Raw genomic sequence first — 19756 nt, 5'->3', positions numbered from 1 at the left:
ACGTTTCTAGGCGCTTCTTTGAGCAACGTTTTAAGCACAAAAAAGTCCCTGGATTTATGTATTCGACAGGCATCTGAGACGAGGAATCTGTCCACAGGTCCAGGTGCAGCTGCATGTTGATACGATAACAACTTTTAAAGCTTAAGTAGAAAACAAAGACGCCAAAGGGTCATTTCTTTAGATATTGCAACAAATGTTACTACAGCTTAAGAAAGAGCCCTTGCCTTTCTGAAAATGCGTTATTCGGCGAACAATTCAGCTTGGAGTTTTTGCACTTCTTTTTTTTTTGATATTAGAAAAGCTAGAGCTAGTACACGGATGTTGATTTCGAATATTTAGTAGATATTGTGCTTCAGTGGAAGAGTAGGGTCATTTTTCTACGAACTTCCCCGCACTGTGTGGCTGGCATATTTGCCTTCCCTATAACAAACGATAGTTTGGTCATGCGGAAAAAGGTTTTTCCGCACATGCCGGATGTAGCTGTTCTAAGCCTTTAGACGTGTGAACTGCACCAACACCTGCTTTATTCAAAGAAGCCCTCCCATCGGCTCCACAAGTTTTTTTCGGTGGACCGAATGCCGCGTACTTCGACTGTAACTGAAATAGTTAGAATCACTACCTAACAAAAATACGAAATTTCGTGCCTTTTATTCTTTGAAATAATTTAAATTGAGGATACTTTTCCTGAAACCCGCTGTGTTGCCCCTATAATTAGCATAGGTATTATGGTCGGATTAGTACAATATCCCTAGGATTTTGTGTTATTTTTCAGCTCCGAATGACCAGCTTACAAGCACTTGAAACAAGGAGAGGTTGGCTTAGCTGCAGGTTTCCCGAAGCTTTTCCTAAAAATTCAAAAGGCGACTGTTTTCTTTTTGTTTAAAAACGTGCGCAAATTTTATTGCTCTTGTAACTGCCCTGTAGTGAGCCTAAGCAATGGAGTCCTTGAAGCTTGCCACGGTAGTCGAATAAACTCCAACGTATGCCGTCGCACCTAATGGTAAACTGCCTGCCACTTTGGCGGAAAGAAAGAAATGGTCGGCTTCAAAACGTGGATTGGGGTTTCCTACACACACCCACTCTCACTTAATTCCTTCCCCTTGCCTCTGCAAATCCGCCGCTGGATAGAAGGGGTTATGAGTATCATGAAAGGCGAGTGAGGCTTAAGAGGCGTGGCAGTTTAATATTTATTGAGCCCAATGTTGGCACTACCCCTGCCCTCAACTTCGAGCTTCAGGAACAGTTACAGGGGTTTGTGAGAACACGGGTGTCCATTCGCGGTTAACTAAATAACCTTAGCGGCTTATAAGGGCAAACTGTTAGTTAAAAACGAACAGGCGAAACACCTAGCTGTAATCCATTTTAGTGTAATTGAACTACGTGCAACGCTTTTGGTCATTCCTTTGCTCACTTACCTTGGATAATTTTCTAATCCAGCCGCCAATATGCCCTCCCAACTTATTCCCACAACTTGTTGCCTTCCTGGCTTTCTATGTGTAATCATGCCAGTAAATGCAATCGCAGAGTAAACTTTCTTTGAGAATACGAAAACGTAATATCCATTTTATATCAGTCAACTTAATTCTTTATGTGTTTGATCAGGAGGCCGCTCGCGATACGTTTTGCGAGTGCTCACCAAATTCATTAGCAGTTATGCCCCGTCGAGTCTTATTAAAGGAAATGAAACGGGCCAGGAAAATTATTGCGGTTTATCGCAACCGTATATTGACTGAAATGACCAATAGGCAGGGTTTGCCTAGACTCACGTTAAGGGCCAGATCAGTGCTCGAGACAATGATTGTAATAAAGAAATACTGATTGCAAGCGACATTAAAATTTTCAGGTCGTGCAAACAAAATTTAACGCCCCCTTCCTAAAATCAAATAAACACCGGTCTTCTAGGCATGCCGCTTCTGAGCATTTCTTCCTACACGCTCCAACACTGAACGAGATCGCATAATAAAGCAGAAGCAGCTGAGTGACGTAACTGATTCTCCCAGCTCCGCCTGCTCATACTGCTAATACCTCTCCCCGGTGCTTTTTTGAGAGACAACTCCAGTGTTGTCCCGGTATGCGTTCACCTAAGCATACAAGTGAGGTGTTATGTACGTTTGTGTGGGTATCACTCTGCGTGTGTATTTGTGTGCGTGTGCATGAATGCATAAACTTGTGCGTCCTCATGCACGCAAACAAGCGCTTCTGAGAGTTTGCGCCTCCGCTACACATTTGGGGCGAAAACCATGCTCTGAAAATCACACTCACGTAACTGCGATCTGAGAGGTTGTGAGGCCCGCCAAAAGTCCCGTCGTGCAGTACTTCACCTCGATCTGTGCCGCGTCCCCGAGCACTGTAACGCAAAGGTTGCAGTAAAGAATGGACCACCGGCAATGGTAACTCTATGTACCGAGGCATAGTCGTGCTCTTTAGGCCACTTATAAGTGTTGCGTGATAGAAACTACTTCAAACGGTCCCATCTGCCAAATATGAAAGAATATCACCGGAGTGTGTGGCCTATGATGTTGCAATACATTTTTTAGGAGATATTTCGTGAATTTTTTTCGAGCCCTTTATGAACAGGCTTTAGAAGGATTCTGTGATAAGCATTTTAGAGTTTCATTGAGAGAATTTTATAGTGTCATGGTTTTGTGTTGAGGACCCATCGGGAGTGCATGAAAGAAATAGATCCCCAGGCATCAACAGTCAGGGGGTTCGCTACGACTTGAAAAATACTCCTGGTCAGGTGGCCTCTGCGGTCACTACGATTATCACAGCATGCTGGAATGTGTGACATAGAATGATTCTGCCACTGCTGCACAATGTTGTTGTCCGGTTATCCAGACAACTTCACGACCCCAGAATTTGCTCAAAAGCCCTTTTAGCCCTGATTTTTTTATTTCAAGCAAAACCATTTTTTCTGCGTGTTTTCCTAAAATTTAGGGTTCCATACTCCCACAAACAACAAATAGGGCTTAAATTGCAAATACCAACAGATTTATTATTGAGGCAATTAATTAAGACATCTGGCAATTAAAAGTTTTGTGTTGAGCAGAGACATCACTTTTGCATATTTTCCTAAGCCTTATGACCAGATCAACCTACAAACTGAAAATGAGTTTCGTAGTGCACGTATTTATAGTTTTACAAGCTTGGGAATAAAACTCAGAGGGCCATTATTTTAAGCCTCAATGTCGTAAGTTTGTCTTCCCCAAAGCTTCTTCTTTGTAGCGTCCAGCTGCACTAAACTGAAACAACCGTGATATCTATCGCAGTACGCATCATTGAAGAACAAGCAATTTTGGTTTCGCACTCTATGCGCTAGAGGAAGTTTTAGTTGATGGCGTCAATTGACACCACCAGGGCGGAAAGGGTTAAGATTTCGATGATCAGCAGTGATCCGGTTTGTAGAGCTACGGTGCAGCGTAGACAACGGTTGCTTGGCTTATATCCACTGAACACGGTCAAAGCACCATTGACTTTTCTAGTTCTAAAGGTACGTTTCACCGCCTAGTGCTGTGGGGCTGAGTAGCGCGCGGCGTGAGACGAACCACCGGATACTCCAGAAGCCTTGCACCTCCTCCCTTTCTCTTCCACTGTGGGGGACGAGCGCACACTGACGCTGACTGTGGAAAGGCTATGTCCATATCGCACGTGCCCTTTGATAGAACAGTTGAATACTTGCGTGTCTACTTTATAGCAAGGAATGTTCGGCATTCAATTATGAATCATCATCACCTTAACATACCAATTCATGAGTATGGTACGTTTCCAATAGGTATTCACAGAAACATAATAGAGAAATTTAGAAGTTCGCAATGACTGAAATAAAGCGACGCCAAACTACACTCTTACCTGGCGACCGATGTCCCGAAATATGTTCGCTTTGGAACATCTGGCCTAAAACACAAGCCCAGCACGCTGCGAGTTTTCGCAGCAGAAGAGACATACAGGTCTCTTAGCACCACAATGAGAATTACGCATGCAGTGTCATGTGGTTCGCCTGATTTGGGTCCGCATATTACTGGAAGTTATGGTGAGCGTCAGGATTTCACAGGGGGGGGGCACCATAACATGCAAAAATAAAAATCAAATCAAGAAATGCCTTTTCCAAATCTTCTGGGTGATGCCATACACGGCTTTAGAATGGTTTGGTTACCTTCCACCAGTGATATTGCAATATGCCTATAGTGAGCCTCCTTAGAGTTGATGACCCGTGTGGTTGGAGCGCAGCTTGCGGCACAAAATTGCGACAGCTTGCGACACAATTCGTAGTGATTAATTGATAAAAGACAGATTTAGTGGCCTTCACTTTATCCCTCCAGTATTTAAAATATTTTTTGCGGCGGAGGGGGAGAGAGAAGCCCACCCCCGTCAGCCCCCCTCGTGCTTACCCCCGTGGTTCATGCATTTACGACCACCGCCATTTGAGTCTCCGAAACTGGGGTTTCGTACGAAGGCGTGCATTCCCAAATTCCAGTACCCCGTGCCCCCCGCCCTCCCCAGGAAAAAATCGCAAAGGTTCATTTTTGCGCCCCCCCCCCCCCCCCCATATTTGCGCTAAAGAATATTGGCCGCAAATGCGCCCGAGTATAGGCTCTCTCTCTGTATAAAAACATCAGGCGCTGCCCCATGTTGTAAACAAGGAACGAACGTGCCATTTTGAAGAGATGCAATGGTGACCCTGCGCAGTCAGGCGCTTGGAAGAAAACACAAACAAAATAATTCACAGAGCATAGTCCGCGATAGTCTTAAACTTGTACCAGTTCACCGTAACGATGATGAAAATAGGTAAGCAAACAAAAGAACGCTTCTCATATATAGTATGGCTTGAGGCGACGAATCCCATGGTTGACCTCAAGGTGTGTGCGTCATCGTCCCTCTCCCTGTCACCGTCGAGAACGACTTCCTGGGGAAGTTGATCAACCTGTCGTTGAATGCCGTGTGGTACGAAGTATTATTGCCGAAATTTTTTAATGAGGCGGTGCCGTTGAAGTAGGGTCACAAACCACGCTTAATCTCTGAAATGGTACCGGAATCCGGCGGGTCGAGGATTATAGCGTACCCTATTCGCGAGCTTCAGGCCCGTAGTACATACGCGAGTAAGCTGACGGGTCTTTTTCGCACGTTCCAGCAATCCTCTGTCGTCTACCTTGAAGTCGTCCCCATCTACATGGCCGCGGCATTGCGTCGACACTCGTGGTCGGCTCTCTTCCCTATACACAAGCTCGAGTGGAGCCATCTGTGTTATTTTCGGCATTGCAGTATTGTACCCTAACGTAACATAAAAGAGGGTTTGCCCAAAGTCTTATATTCAACTTCAACGTACATGGACAACACATCCAGGATCAACTTGCTGAGGCGTTCGGTTAACCCCTTTTCTTGGGCCATAGACGAGCGTAGAGTCACGGGCAAGTTGGTATATTGGCTTTTTTTTTTGCGTAACAGTTAACTTCAAACTGGACACATGCAGCCATGTGTCCGTGTCTCTACATGTATTCCGTCTCTTTTCTCAAGTGCACTGTGCCTCTAGACTCTACAGGCTTACTTGGACTAGTCAAATAAAATTACTGTATCAAAGCGATCTTCAAAGTAAATAACGCGCCTGGTTGCGCCCCCAAAAGGCTCAATTTTACATCTTCCAAGGCATAAAAAACGTACGTGCTTTGGCGACCATTTGTAACTCTTGCTGGCTGCAGTCCGAGACGACGCAGATGCCCCAGCGAAGGCCTGGAAGCCACGGCTCGTGGCGGTACTTCAGGACAGTACTCATCTGTGAACGGAACAGAAGCATCTCCCCTTTGTTTCGATACTGCGTGAGATATTCGCAGCAAGCGTTCTCGATAAGTTGGAAGGGGGTACAACTGTCGTGTCTGAGAGATAGAGGGGCCACACCAACCCACTGTGAAACTGCGAATGCAAGCAGGGGTTAGAATGCAGTGCTAAAGCACCGAATCTGAATGATTCCTCTTTGGTGGTCACTTCAACCGGAATCGTCGTGGACAGTACTTTTGGGCTGGAACGAGTAGATGCTGCTTCCCATGGAGCTGCAGCACCGTGAAATACTAGGGTGGTACACCAGAGATGCAGCCCGGTGTGTGCTTCATTTTCTGAGACTTCGGAAAATAATCTTGGTCCTGTGCAAGCGAGGCCACGTTCAAGCTCTGATTGAGCACCCTCTTAAAAGAAACAAGACGACTACTTTTTTGCCTTCACAAATCTTCTGTGGATACCTCCGCAAGTGCAGCTGCGCTCGCAAGCTCCATGCTATAAATTCCGCCCTGTTTCTCAAAATGTAAAACAATAGACATGAAATTGTAGTGTATTTTTAATGATTGGCGTATGGACGCTTTTATACTTATCTGAAAAAGTTTATCCATTGTATGGGGATACTTCGATCCAATTTTATTTCCTACGGTGCCCGTGTGCAGCGCTACTTGAAATCCTACAGTTTGATAACGGCTTTATTGCTTCCCGTCAAGAAACCTATCTGGCATAATACCAGGCATATAACTCTTCCAGCTTTACGATGGTCGATTACTAGAATGCTGTTTTCCATGTAAGTTGGTGGAGAATTCTTAATCCTACGTCCTGGAGGGCAAAATTAAAATACCCTAACTATAGCATCCATCGCTCAGGGGAATTCAGAATAGCTTCACTCGTGAAGCATTTGTGTTAGTCACTTAGGACATAGCGTTAATAACTTGTGGTTTGGCAGCATACGGTTGGATTAGGAAAAGATGCGATAAATACTGTGTTGAAAATATTCGGGGATAAAATATTACTTGTAGTTCCCAATAATTAACATAACACAGAAAACGACACTACATTCCTGTCAACCTACACGAAATGAATACAGCAACTAACCATGACCCGAAAGAGGTCCTACACAAAGAAACAACAAATCTAAAGAGAAATCCCGAATGAGTGATTTAGCATTGTGACAGGGATAGGAAGGCCGTTCTCGCTAAATTCCACGCACCCTGTCAGTGGCTTTCGGAAAACATAACGGAGGTAACCGTACAGTGCTTACTGGGCCCAACATGGAACCTTAGAAACAGGTGTTACGCTTACTGCTTTGTTTTACCCCAAACATGCTTTACCCGGGTTTCTTAAACAGGCGTGTAATTGGGATATACGGCTGCTTGAATAGCTGTCACAAGGGGCGTAGGGTTGCTACATTCCTTCCCCGTTTCATTTCTTTTCTAGGCATCATAGAGAGCACTGCTGTGCGTGGCGCCTGGTACTTGGCTTCTCGGCTCCAAGGATACTAAGCTGCTGTCACCCAGAACTGCACCTCATGCAGTTATAAAAATTCTTCCATCGTGTTCCACAGTAAGCAAATTCTGATGTAACAAAACTGAACCAGAATGAAAATGCGAAAACATTCGCCTAGTTTGCAGTTGGTGCGACTACTGCTGTTCTCCGCCATCAACTCCTACTATCCTGCTACACAAATATTACTCTATTTCCGGAGCGAGCATATGGATACACTAAGTTTTCACATACCTTTACAGCCGTCTATCGTTTGATACCTACGTTACTCTCCCGAACCCCCTGTTGGTCGTACTATATGACAATCGCAACCGCACTATCATACTAACCTATTATACAGCTCTAAGCTGTATTTTTTCCGCATATAAACGGGGCTGGGAAAAGATATAGTTAGCTCAGAATTCATTCTTCTTTAAAAATGTACCGGCTGGCGCAGTACCTTAAAAAGACATTTGGTTATTACTTACACTGGGTATGAGAAGCACAAACTTGGGCGGTGCACTTTATTCACGCAACTTTTTTTCCCTTAAATATATAACACCGCGTTTTTAAGAGCGAAGCAGTTTAGTAAATCGTACTTTTTCGTGTCCGCAGTTAAAAATACCCAAAAGCTGCCGAGCGCCTGCACATCAGCGCGGGCCTCGCGCCTCCCGGAGTTAACAAAACCAAGAAAATGCCTTGCGCTGGTGTGTGCGTGCTCCGCGATGACCACCCAGCGTTCCCGGCGCACGTTCGTCAAGCGAAGCTTTCCCTAGGGAGATTGACCAAGATTGTACCCCCCCCCCCCCCCAAAAAAAAAGAACTTCAGCTTTGGCAGTAACCATAGCAACACTTGCCCGGTACGATAAAGACACGTCATAACGTAGGCCCCTCCAAGGTGATGTTCGAAGATTATAACTCCGAAAAAATGAAAGAAGCTCACACTTATAGCAACAATAGTGGAGTAAAGGTCGTTGCAGCAGCGAAGGAGGAGGAGCAAATCGGCTGTAATCGTGGACTTAAACCTTCGTGATGGTCGTGGAGGTTGCGTAGATGTTCGCTACCTTCAAGTCTTACGTGTTAGTGTGAGCTTCCTTCATTTCTTTATTTCTAAATTGAAACAGATATTTCGGTTCGCTATACATAAAAAGGCGCTCTTCTGATAAAACTGTTTAGGTTTTTCTTTGTCGCTTCTCGTACGGCGCAAATCAACAACCTAGTACAGTTTGCAAACATCACTTGATCATCATCGTGTGCGATCAATAATGAACAGAATCTTGTATGTTGAAATCAATTCAAGTATTTTATTCCGCTGCACTTCGTGTCTGTTTTTACTGCAGCGCATAATTTAATCGTTTTGTTCATTAATGGGTGCGCCCAAGCGATGTCATAGATTCGTGAAGCAGTAGTTTCGCGAAATTATTGAGAAATGATAAGTATTCTCTGAGAACTATGCGCAAACATAGCCTCTCTTGCAACCGCAGCAGTAATGATGATAAGATAACCAAATTATGCGGCGAATACACGGTAAGCAGTATTCGCCGTTCGTAGACACTGAAATATGATTTTTACTGCCTTTGAAAGTTTCGATGGAGAACTGGGGCTCATACGTTTGGGTGAGTCATCAGGAAAGCGGGCAGCAGAAGCTCGTCGATGGAGGAGTCGTTGGGGAAGCGCAGGTACAGGCTGCAGTACTGGGCCCTCACCACTTCGCGAGCCGACCGCTGATCCCTCACCACAGTCTGGAGGCACTCATCGAAAGAACCAAGCTCAGTGGTCGTGCCGGTGAACACGCCGCTCGGCACCTTGCCTGTAGAGTCGGCCACTGCGGTCAAGAACGTAGATTCGGTGCAGATTGGTTGTTTTTATTCCTGCACTGTGGCAAGACGGGATAGCTGTTTTACTCGTAAAAAAACTGTTAATGATGTTAGATGAAATTCAGGGCAAGGTATTTTCATCTTGCTATGTTGCAGTTATTTTCACCTTTTAGTCTTGTATCGTTCCCAAGAACCTTACCATCAAAAATGGTCTTTTTTTATTTCACCCTATGGAAGAAACAACTGCATCGGCGGGATAGAGAACCAATAGGCATGTGCTGAATGCCCAGACGTCTTTTATAAATACTTCGCGCATCCTAAACCCATAAGGCGGCATTCCATACTCTTCCTACGGACACAGCTTAAACATTACCCACCCGGAACATGGCACACGGCTTCCGAAACCTACACGGCACCCCGACTTCCTCGTTCATCGCCGGGCGCCCCGAAATCTACCACACGTGACGGGTCTGCCATCGGCGGCCAACGTTGACTCACTCCTCCTTCCCCGCTGTATCACCCTGGGAAAAAATATTGGCTGGCCCCAGAACAGCCATTAGGCTGCTGATGATGAACACAGCGGCACAAGCCGTCGGCAAAACTTCCCAGTATACGGAGTTCCGGGCTGCTTGCGCTTGGCATACGCGAAGTTTATTTCTTTCCTCATACAACGAACTTCCACAGTGGTTTCAATACAACTACACTGTAGTCGATTCGTTACTGGTTTAATCCTTCAAAAGAATCTTCAAGTCGCTAGGTTAACGATTTTATTTCCGGGGAATCCGTAAATTGGTCCACTGTACAAAGGGCAGACCGGAAGTGTCTTATAGGTGCAGTGAGCTGTTAATTTTCCTTCCTTTGTCACAGTCAGTTTTACCTTGACAAAACATAGCTCCGGAGTTTGTAGGAACTGTAGTATTACGAACATGTTTTACACTCTAGTACCTACCCCAGAGGGGGAAATTGGGGTATTAGTAAAAACGACAAACCTGGCAACTTCACCAGACAACAGAGGCAATAAGCTCTGATTCCCAGGCTTTTTTACAAGTTTCTTGTACAGTTGCACTGTTTCTTGCTTTTCATTATGAAATGTATTGAGCTAGACCAGCTTTCAGTCCCGTTGCAAATCAAAATCATGTACAAAAGCCCGGGTGAGCCCATCCGTCTTGGTGGTGTTTATTTGCAGCTACAATGAAATGACTTTACCTCTAAGAAATCACCGCAGCCGGAATTCACCAGAATTCAGAACAACCATGCAGTATTATGATGAAATGTGCGAATTTGCAGAATGACGAGGCCAAGAAGGCGACCAGACTAGAAAAAAGAATCTGTGTTTGGGCCGCAGTGCTCAAACACTTGTTGCGTGCATGTGGGCTGCATTTTGAGAAGATTAGCTATCAATGTGCACCATATAAAGATCCGTGTGCGCATATACGTGTCTTTCCTAAATATTACCGCCGTCAACGTTCAAATTAAGTAAAGCATTCTCCTTCCTCTTGCATAAATTCATAAAAGCTTCTCCGCTCATCCACCTCCACAGACATAAATCACTTATGATTTTGGTGTGATCTTAGGGCGACAGCCTTGCATGTTCCATTCCGATAAAAGCAGGAGTAGGCGTCGTCGGCCTGACTACAATATTAGCGAGAATTTCCCCCGGCTGAGATGTCAACAGCACATGAGTATTCGTACCCCATTATATTGCCACGTAGACAAAGACGACAGTTGGTGTCTTCAAGAAACAAAGCTTTATTGGAGCAAAATTTTGCTCTGCTGGGAACTGAAAAGAATACACAAGCGGCGAATGAGAAGTCAACAAAGTGGCGTGCACACACGAGTGTCGGCGAATCGAATGCCGCGGTGTTTGCCCTGCGGGCATTTATCTTTCGGTGTCAATTCTTTGACAATCATCGAATGAGATCTAGAACATTGGGAACCAACGACAACTATTCTTTTCAAAGGACAATAAGATGATGCAATCTTCCTATCAAATTAATTAGCCTGCGTGGCATACAAAGAAAGAGGCGGAAACGCGCGCTTCAACTCTGACTTTGATAAAACTGCTGGCCGCGTCCAGACTCTAGCGATAGAACACAAAAGTAAACAAAACGCGAGGTATAGTTCGCGGCAATATGCACCCACAATTACTCCATGCCCACTCAAGTGTACTTTCCAGTAACAACCGCAGCTATTGTCAGTAGCTCGGGTCGTTTCGTGAATTCTCATTTGACTGCGACGTCAACAGAGCGCCGCACATATAGTTAGGAGGAGTGGCCGGTTACCATGACAGTTTCACCCGTGAACATGAACAGAAGCTCATGATCACTGATTTCCTGAGCGGCAACGTCAACATACCCACCCACAACTGTTCCGTACGGACTGGGCAAATTAGCTGTTACGATCAATGGCGTACGCACATTTTGCTTTGGCGGCGGAGAAGGGGGGGGGGGGGGCGCATAAAAAATGGAGAAAATAACGGGAGGGGGGGGGGGACGCATGAAGACTGGAACAAATAATAACAAATGGAAACTACCAAATAACACGATTCATAATAAAAACATAAAACAACAAAAGAACACCGCGAACAAATATGGCTCGTGGTTATATTCCAGCCTTGAAAATCACCCCCACCTCAAAAATTTCGAGGTTGGAGGTCACAGCGCCTCGACCCCCTCCCCCCGCCCCCCTCCCCCGCCCACACCAGTGGTGGCGATGCAGTAAGAATCTCATAGACGATTTATATTAACGTACTCAGAGCGTGAAATACACAGAAGGTAAGCGGTCAACGCAGAAGGCAACGCAGGTAAGCGGTCTATATATCTCGAACACATAAAACACGATAGCCGTTAATGGACTGCTTGAACTCGAAAATGCCCCATGTCTCTCTGTCGGGCCGTCACCTCAATCAAGTGCCCGTCCAAAAGTCGATGGAATGATTGTACAAGAAATAGATATATTCCAGACTTTTACACCATAGCAAAGTTGGTGGCATGCCTCATAAATGGCAACATTGTTCAGCAAAACAAAACTTAAACATATTAAACGCAACACATAGGCGCACAATTGAGAGTACTTGACTTCATTTAACGAGTACAAATCTGGGATTCTATTTTCGTGTTGAAATAAAAACGCGTCGAACTTGCGCCAAAGAAAGCCGATGTAAAAGGATACACTGAAAAGCCCGTCGCCTGGAGCTCTTAAAAGCGCTAATAAAAACTATATATCCCAACACACGGGGCTCGGAAACGGGAAAAAATTTAATCAATTTGAGAAAACTTCAGTTTAAATGAATTCTGGAAAAGGAAGCGGAGCAGGAACGGTGTGAGGGTGGGAAAGGGAGAAAAGAATGGGTGGTATGGTTACGTGCAGGGGCTGAAAAAACTCTGGTCTTTGGACAACATTTGCAGAGAAGCCCGAATAAGTGCGGCCGCCCATTTTTGATGCTGGACATTACAGAGAGTATGCAGCTAATGGGAAGCTGCAGTAGAGGCATTTCACGATGCGGTTGTGGCCGTTTTTGGATTAGCGCGAATTTTCGCAACTGCTGGTGCTGGGGAGTTTGCCCGCGCAAGCTTTACTGCCGAGGATTTTGCGTTGCCAATTGATCCACTGACTCGAATTGGGAGTACAGGCGCGGATGCGGCAGCCATAAAATCTGCCGCCACTGCCTAAACATGGCTAGTGTTGGCGAATGTTCGGGTTATGGGCCGCGGCTATGTACAGAGAAGCTGTGTATGGCTAGGATTTCTTGTTTGTCTTCCGTAGGCGACGATTTACACGTCACCGCTCTTTACTTCCTCCCCGACATCACCGACGCCTCTTTCACAAGTTTTAAACGCTTCACCACGACCAAATTCCTCTTTCACAACTTGCGAAATCGCCTGATAAAGACCCTAGAACCGTTATCAACAGTTGAAATAAGCAGGGGATGGAAGCGTGCCATCCGCTCACAGGAAGAAGAGCGGGAATTTAAGGAGCGTCGGTGCGCACACAAGCGTGAATGGGCGCTAAGACAACTGAAAGCCGCTGCTGCAGAAAGTGCAGACGCCGCCAATGCCACCTCAAGTTCCACCTCGTCGGCTAGCGGTGAATTCATTCCTGATTAAAGCAACTTGCCAGCTTGGAACGCTGACGTGAGCCAATAACGATAAAATGAAAAGTCGCTGTAGCAAAATCCCACTGTAGCGAAACCCAGCAGAGCTACAACTTTGCCAGCTTCCATCTTCGCAGAGTAAAATGGCTGTGGATTCCTTCTCTCCTCTTGTGTTCGTGATATCATTGAACGGTTTCGATAATCTGAAGTCAGGGATGATCAATAATGGTCAAAATCACGTACACGTTTTCATTTTGTTTCACGTACCACTTATTTGGGTATTAGGTGCGGAGCACCTTAGGACCTACCAATGTCCGTCCGCGTCCATCCGTGCGCACACCACCATCCAGAGAAAATCAAGCGAAATTCGATTTGATATGTCAGTTGCAGTTTCATTTCGGGAATAATCAAGGTGCAACTCACGGCACAAATCGAATGGCGGTGGGGGCGCAAATCGGATGGCACTAGGGGCGCAACTTGGACGTCATTTCGAGTCCCCGTACTCCGCACCCTCGCCATCATTCACGGAGTGGAGATGCTGGCATTTTTTTTCACGTGTTTTCTAATTGAAGGTACCGACAGCTACCTTTTGACGTTTCTACCCTTTAGGTTACAACATCTCATACTCGAAGATAGCCCCTTCAGTATAGGAGCGCAAGCTCCGTGGTATCACCACTCCGCGGCACTAACATTACTTAAAAAGGCCCCGTGTGGTTCCAGGTTCATAAATTCGCCAGCAATATTTTAAGGCCGACAGCATTACTGTGGATTTTGTCAGTTTCCCTGAGAGCTTGCGGGAGCGTCCCCATGACGGATGAGTTTCTGGACTAGAATGCCCTTGCTCACGCCACGGTCTGTTGTCGCGAACTGGATGAGAACATGTCGGAGTCCTCAATTATTAATGGCTTCTCGCACCTTACGTCTTTTTTCACATGGGTGAGTGGTGAAATGAAACGTCAAGTCCTTCCCCGAAAAGATAGGTACAAGCGAAGTCTCAGCTTCACGTCTCGCCACGAACCAAGAAGATATGTCGGCTTGGATGAGACAACGAAAGGTATATTGTGAAGTTGTACAGTTGCACGCGTGTAAAGCCGAGAAGGCGCATTCTGATGTTGTGGCGCTGCCTTTCGGCTGCTCCTTTCCTGGAATCCCGGTTGGCTACCCAGGGAACGTCAATTTCTCCCGAACATAAATGGACCCTGCAACACTTTTTTCCCATTTTTTTAATCTTAAAGGCTTTCAGACTGTTATCATCAAACACATCCAGTACTTAGAATAGGGGATCAACCCAAAATTACTTATCTAAAGCAATCAGTTAACTTAGAAACTTGTTCAAAAGACTTTTCTGTCTTTCCTGGTATTCGCCTTCATCGAGAGCTTGAATTACGCCATTAAAGCGATTTAGCGGCAATTGGCGAGCTTTCTTTCAGCCCCAGCAATAAACGCATTAGACAGCCACTTTAAAGGAGCCATGAAGAGAAAACACAAGTTTGGTTCATTCGAAAGATTGCCTCGTTAGAACCATACTGACACCACTTTTAACACAAACTTCGCTCAAATAAGCTACATAATTAGGAAATAAGGGAATGACCATGCGACCCACCAGCTCATTTCCCGCAACAGAACCTATGATGTAACACGAGAATGCTCTGCGATTGGCGGAGGCCGGCAAAAGCAAACGCAGTTAGGCAGGGCTTACCAGTTTGCATAGTGAGCTATATGCCCGTTAAATATACTTCATATTCCTTTTATGACACTAAGAACGGTGGAGTAAACGGTTGAAGTTCCGAACAAGCACGCAAACGTGTACGCCAATACGTACGAAACTGCCGCCGGCCGATCTGGAAATCTCGCCGTCGCGCAGACGAATTTTCGGTTTCGAGGCTCTTCGAAGCCAACGAACCGAACCAGCACGTACAGCCGCGACCTTGCTTGGTATCTTAATCCCTTGACAGGAGGTTGGCTGTCATATTGCCAACCAGCAAAGGTAAAAATAGAAACGAGGGGAGTAAAGAACAGCAAGCAGCGACGAGATAGTGCCAGTCGTCGCAGAAGTTTCGGAATGGTGTTGGCTTGCTGCTGTCGTTACGAGCTCGTTTCCAGTTTACAACCACTGAAAACCTCAGTTTGTTCGAGTACTTTACAATGAAATTTCGTTGCTGCGTTGTGAAATGCCCATGTAGTACGGGCAAATCGTCGAGGGAGTGCGACATCCCTGCCGGTGAGGAGATCTCCTTTCATGTGCTGCCCAACGACGAACCTCGGGATAGCAAGTGGCTACGTTTTGTGGATTTTGCAAACGGAGAAGAAAGGGAGCTAAAGGACGTACGAGTGTGCTCGCTACATTTCCGACGAAGTGATTACGGCAGGGACCCTTACGTTAGCTCACTCCTTGGACATGCTCGCGCTCGTCGCCGACTTCGTCAAAGCGCTCTGAGCTTCGAAAAAAAAAAACTGTACACACCGCGCATTGACGCTCGTATCTTTCTGGTCGGAGCAGAGAGCTCGCGCGAACGGCTTTCCATACACGACACCGGCCAACTGGCATAAGCGATACTGCTACTGAAATTGAACTATTATTAACCGTAATAAAAATACGGCACATACGTACCAGCCTGTATTCGCCCGTCGCGACGGGGCTGACGAGGCAGCGGTGCCGACGGCTAGGCGTTCGTCTGTTGTGGTTATAGCGGAATGGTCGCTTTCCGGTCCATCGGCGTATCCCACAACTCCTGCCGCTCGTGCACTTAGAAGAATATAGCGTTCAAGTGGTGAGAGGTTGTTATATGCAAGCCCGAGCTCCTCGGCGAGAGTTTTGTCCTCCGGATCAGGCGATTCCATGACTAGGGCTGCGGGTGCACTAGGTTTTACTAGTATTTTTAAAATGGCCGCCGTCTCGGTTTCGGCACAAGTTCCGGTTCCTGTCTGACTCCCGCGTGTGGGTGCTATATGGAGTCGACATACTAAGTATCTGTTTCATGGACCGGCTCGTATGACGCCATTGTTCACGTCACGAAATGTGCAATTTAGCGGGAGATTTAAAATTTTGGCTTAAATTGCCTTATTTCTCAGTGAATAAAGCACCATTTGCTTCCAGGAAAGTGCTTGGGGTACTATGAAACACCTAATCTTTCGAATAAAAGAAACTTTTGTTTTCTTTTCTTGGCTCCTTTGAAAAAACGCCGCAAAAAGCAAAGTAGAAGAAGCGGAAGACGGATCTGATGCGACTAGCAAATCCCGCATTGCCGCTTTGTGCTGGCGACAACTAAAACTTTCACAGGGCTTCCAGACCGGAAGTAAAGAGTGTAAGCGTTTGTCGAAAGTGTTGCAGAGTCCCTTCAACACCACGTAATGCAATGCGCATTTATGTATCCATATTCCTCCCAAGGATGCGATGTTAGGCTTATTTAATATAAAATCTACAGTTGCAGAAAGGGACGCACTTTTGCCATAAATATGGATGGCTTGTACTGGCATCGGCATAGCTGCCATGTTTCTGACCCATAAGCATGGCGAAAGGCTGCACAGTTATCTGAAGCTCTTATCTCTGGGAGCGCTGAAAAAGCTGCAAGTGGGGCACAAGAAAGGGCTGTGATGATGTCATGCGCAAGCCATGCATAGGGTGTTCCGGAACAGGGCAGGCTGCTATATACGCACAATGAATTGTTAAAAGCAGTGCACAGTTAGCAGCGTTCTCTTCTAGCAGAACAAAACCACTGCTGATGGGATATGTGTTGTTTATTAACCAGCGTTGGTAGTGGAAGTCTAGCGAGAGCGATCAAACAACGTGGATGAGCATTAGGTCACAGAGTTAGCATGCATTCCATGACCACTTTATATTTTTTTAGAGAGTAACGGCACTTCTCGTGTAACTCACTGCGCAGGGCCCATGGTTCCAGTTCGGAGAATCCACGAATCATCTTCAGCAGACCTAAGGAGCACTCCGCAGACACCGGGGCTTCGAGAAACCGCTGCGTGACCCACGGTGGCATGTTGCGGATGAGGCCGCCCACCCACTGCCGAACGGATGCGGCGAGAGTTTTCGGTGATGGTTCCATGTTCTCGACGGCGGGCGACGCACTAGCGTTGGAACCTATCATACTCGTGCCAACAATTGACGACCAACACAAAATTGCAACAAATGGCAAATATGCGGGGAAAAACCTGAGCAAAGGTGTTTCTCCCATGCTGACACCACATACGCAGGTGCTCAGGTAATATCTTCTCTACACCGCCCGTATGACCTACGAGTCCAGATGCACGAAAAAGTGGTTCGAACTGAGATATAGCTGAAAAATGCCGCCAAGATACTGTCGGAATAATCCCATGAGTTGAGAGGCCCGCCGACTCGTAGCTCGTTGAATTTGAGGGCCAGTCAGCCCGACACTGACCTCCTTGCTGCAGCCGCTACCACCTCTCCGCAGCTCGCGACGAGTACCGCGGGACAATCCACCTTCGCATTGGACGAGGCAATATCTGACGTCACGCATGCACGTGTCACGTGGGGGGAAACGAGAATGAGTTCATGTCTAGGAATTCTCACTTCTGAGTCCATATATTTTAAACATGCAAGGAAATTAGACCGACGTCTGGGGAGCAAAGGAAATCTAAGAAGGCTAAATGAAGAAATACGCGACACCTACTGAATGGCTCTTGGAATCGGCGCGGCTAACAAGTGCGCAATATAAGTTATAATACTCAAGAACTGGCGTTAAACATGGCGGATGAAGAGCTGGTTGTTCAAAACGCAGCAGCTGCCGCAATTCCCGCCCGTGCGGCTTCCGCAACAGAAAAGCACACTATACCACAACACATCAGAGCAATGCTCCTGCCCAGTTGTGACAGCAGAAGACTCGTTGACCACTGTACAGTCTTGTCCGCAGCCTTCCGCTTTTTTCCCGTTTAGTTGTGCATGTATTCCGCCGTGAGTTTCCTTATTGGCAGAAGCAGTGAAAAAGACATGCGCCTCTGGGAAAAGAATTGTCGGCGACGGAGGCTGCTTAGCGGCGGTAGCGGTGCCTGTTTGCGGCGGGGGTCTCCCCCTGGAATGCATTTGAAACACATGTGGCGCGTCTAGCACGCGCCACTGGCGTTAGGCTTGAGAGGAGCAGCCGAGCGTGAGCTGTCACTGTACAGGGAATCCCAAGTTTTCCTCCCGATCAATCACTCTCTCTTGTGTTTCGTCGGGAATGCAAGTGTTTGCTCCTTTTCAGGATGGTGACTGCACGAATATTTTGGTACCGGCAAGAACTGTGGTTAAGCCACGCCAAAAAAAGTGACAGTTCCAATAGGAGCGGTAGATGAGCCGTTGTAGCTGTGCACAATCACGAAAAGGTATCCAATTATGCAAGAATTAATCGAGAGAAACATGGTTTTAAAGTCTACGTGAAACGTAATATGGCCTTAATGCAGGCGAGGAAATCGTAGGTTGCGGTTGATTCTGTTGTCGTGGATAAGACGTTGCTCAAGTTAGTTCACCGACATTTTACATGGGGGGACATTGTCCAGGTTAATAATGGAATTCATTATCTGACTATGGACGGCAACAATAATGTCTTGGTTTATCTGTAGTGGGTGGAAGACAAAATCACTGCGTCATTATTTGCCAGTATTTTGAAATGTGCATTCTTGCTATCGCAACTTTAAAATTTTGACTTTTGCGCTATGCGCGGTTAGTATCCACTTTTATAGATTCACGCACCGGTTTTTAAAGAATAAACGTGGTAGCAATGCCCAAATTCATTTATGTGGACTTGGAAGCCTGTCACCATAGGCGCCGTCACTAAATTGTTGGGAACGGTGGTGCCAGAGAAATAATCCACACTTTCGTACTCGCTGTTCTCGTTAAAATGATGTAAAAGCAAACTTAAATTTTCTTATATGTTCCCAACTCACTGCTCGGACGTTCAGAATGTTTCTATACACATGCGACCAATATATAGGGTGTCACATGGACAAATGGACGTCCTTAATTTTTTTGCCTCCCAAACCGACCCTCCCTTCTCGCTGAAACTTTACACGAAGGTCGCACTTCTTGGGATATTTTAACACCAAGAACGAAAACGCCACTTGCCTGGTTTCGGAAAACAAATAAAACAATTTTCGTCTACGGGAGACCTGGGACCGTCTTGGCAGTGTTTATTATTTATTTGTTTATTTAGATACCTACTTCGCCCATTGGGCAATTTAGCAGGGAGGACAAATAATCAACATAAAATACAAGAGTGCACATTATTTATTGAAAGGTTGAAGGGGAAAAAACCAATTGTAAGAAAACATACAAGGTTTAAATTAGTAAGCCACACACTTCAGACCGTGAGTACAATACTAAACATACATGTGGTACACTCTGAGAGAGCTCATGAGAAAGCACTAAAGAACAAATTTGGCCCAGGTAACAAGATACATTCATTAACACAGCACGCTGGCTAACATTGCAAAGCATAAACAGCAAAGAAAGTTTCAAATGGCGGGTACATTTTTATCTACAAACATATTCTTGGAGAACAATGGGGAACGTTATATCAGAAGCAACTTCAATTAGTTCAGGAGGCAGCGCGTTCCATTCGCGTATTGTACGGGGAAAAAAGGGGTTTTG

General features: G+C 46.0%; 1 protein-coding gene across 2 annotated transcripts in view; it reads right to left on the bottom strand.

Moving 5' to 3' along the window:
- Positions 1-18037, bottom strand: part of LOC144137215 (nose resistant to fluoxetine protein 6-like) — a 104422-nt gene extending 86385 nt beyond the window's left edge. For both annotated transcript variants that reach the window (XM_077669454.1, XM_077669455.1), the window contains exons 1-4: positions 17036-18037; positions 8859-9073; positions 5656-5767; positions 2263-2347 (exon numbers count right to left, since the gene is read on the bottom strand). In XM_077669454.1, coding sequence (XP_077525580.1) covers positions 2263-2347; positions 5656-5767; positions 8859-9073; positions 17036-17345 — 722 coding nt within the window. In that variant the 5' untranslated portion in view covers positions 17346-18037. The remainder of the gene's footprint in view (positions 1-2262; positions 2348-5655; positions 5768-8858; positions 9074-17035) is intronic.
- Positions 18038-19756: the final 1719 nt, after the last annotated feature.

The sequence above is a fragment of the Haemaphysalis longicornis genome, unplaced genomic scaffold, assembly GCF_048455015.1.
Source record: "Haemaphysalis longicornis isolate Haplotype H1 unplaced genomic scaffold, Haemaphysalis longicornis Haplotype H1 scaffold_1, whole genome shotgun sequence".
Lineage (NCBI taxonomy): Eukaryota > Metazoa > Arthropoda > Arachnida > Ixodida > Ixodidae > Haemaphysalis > Haemaphysalis longicornis.
The sequence above is the reverse complement of the archived record's forward strand: the minus strand, read 5'-3'. Positions and strand labels throughout refer to the sequence as shown.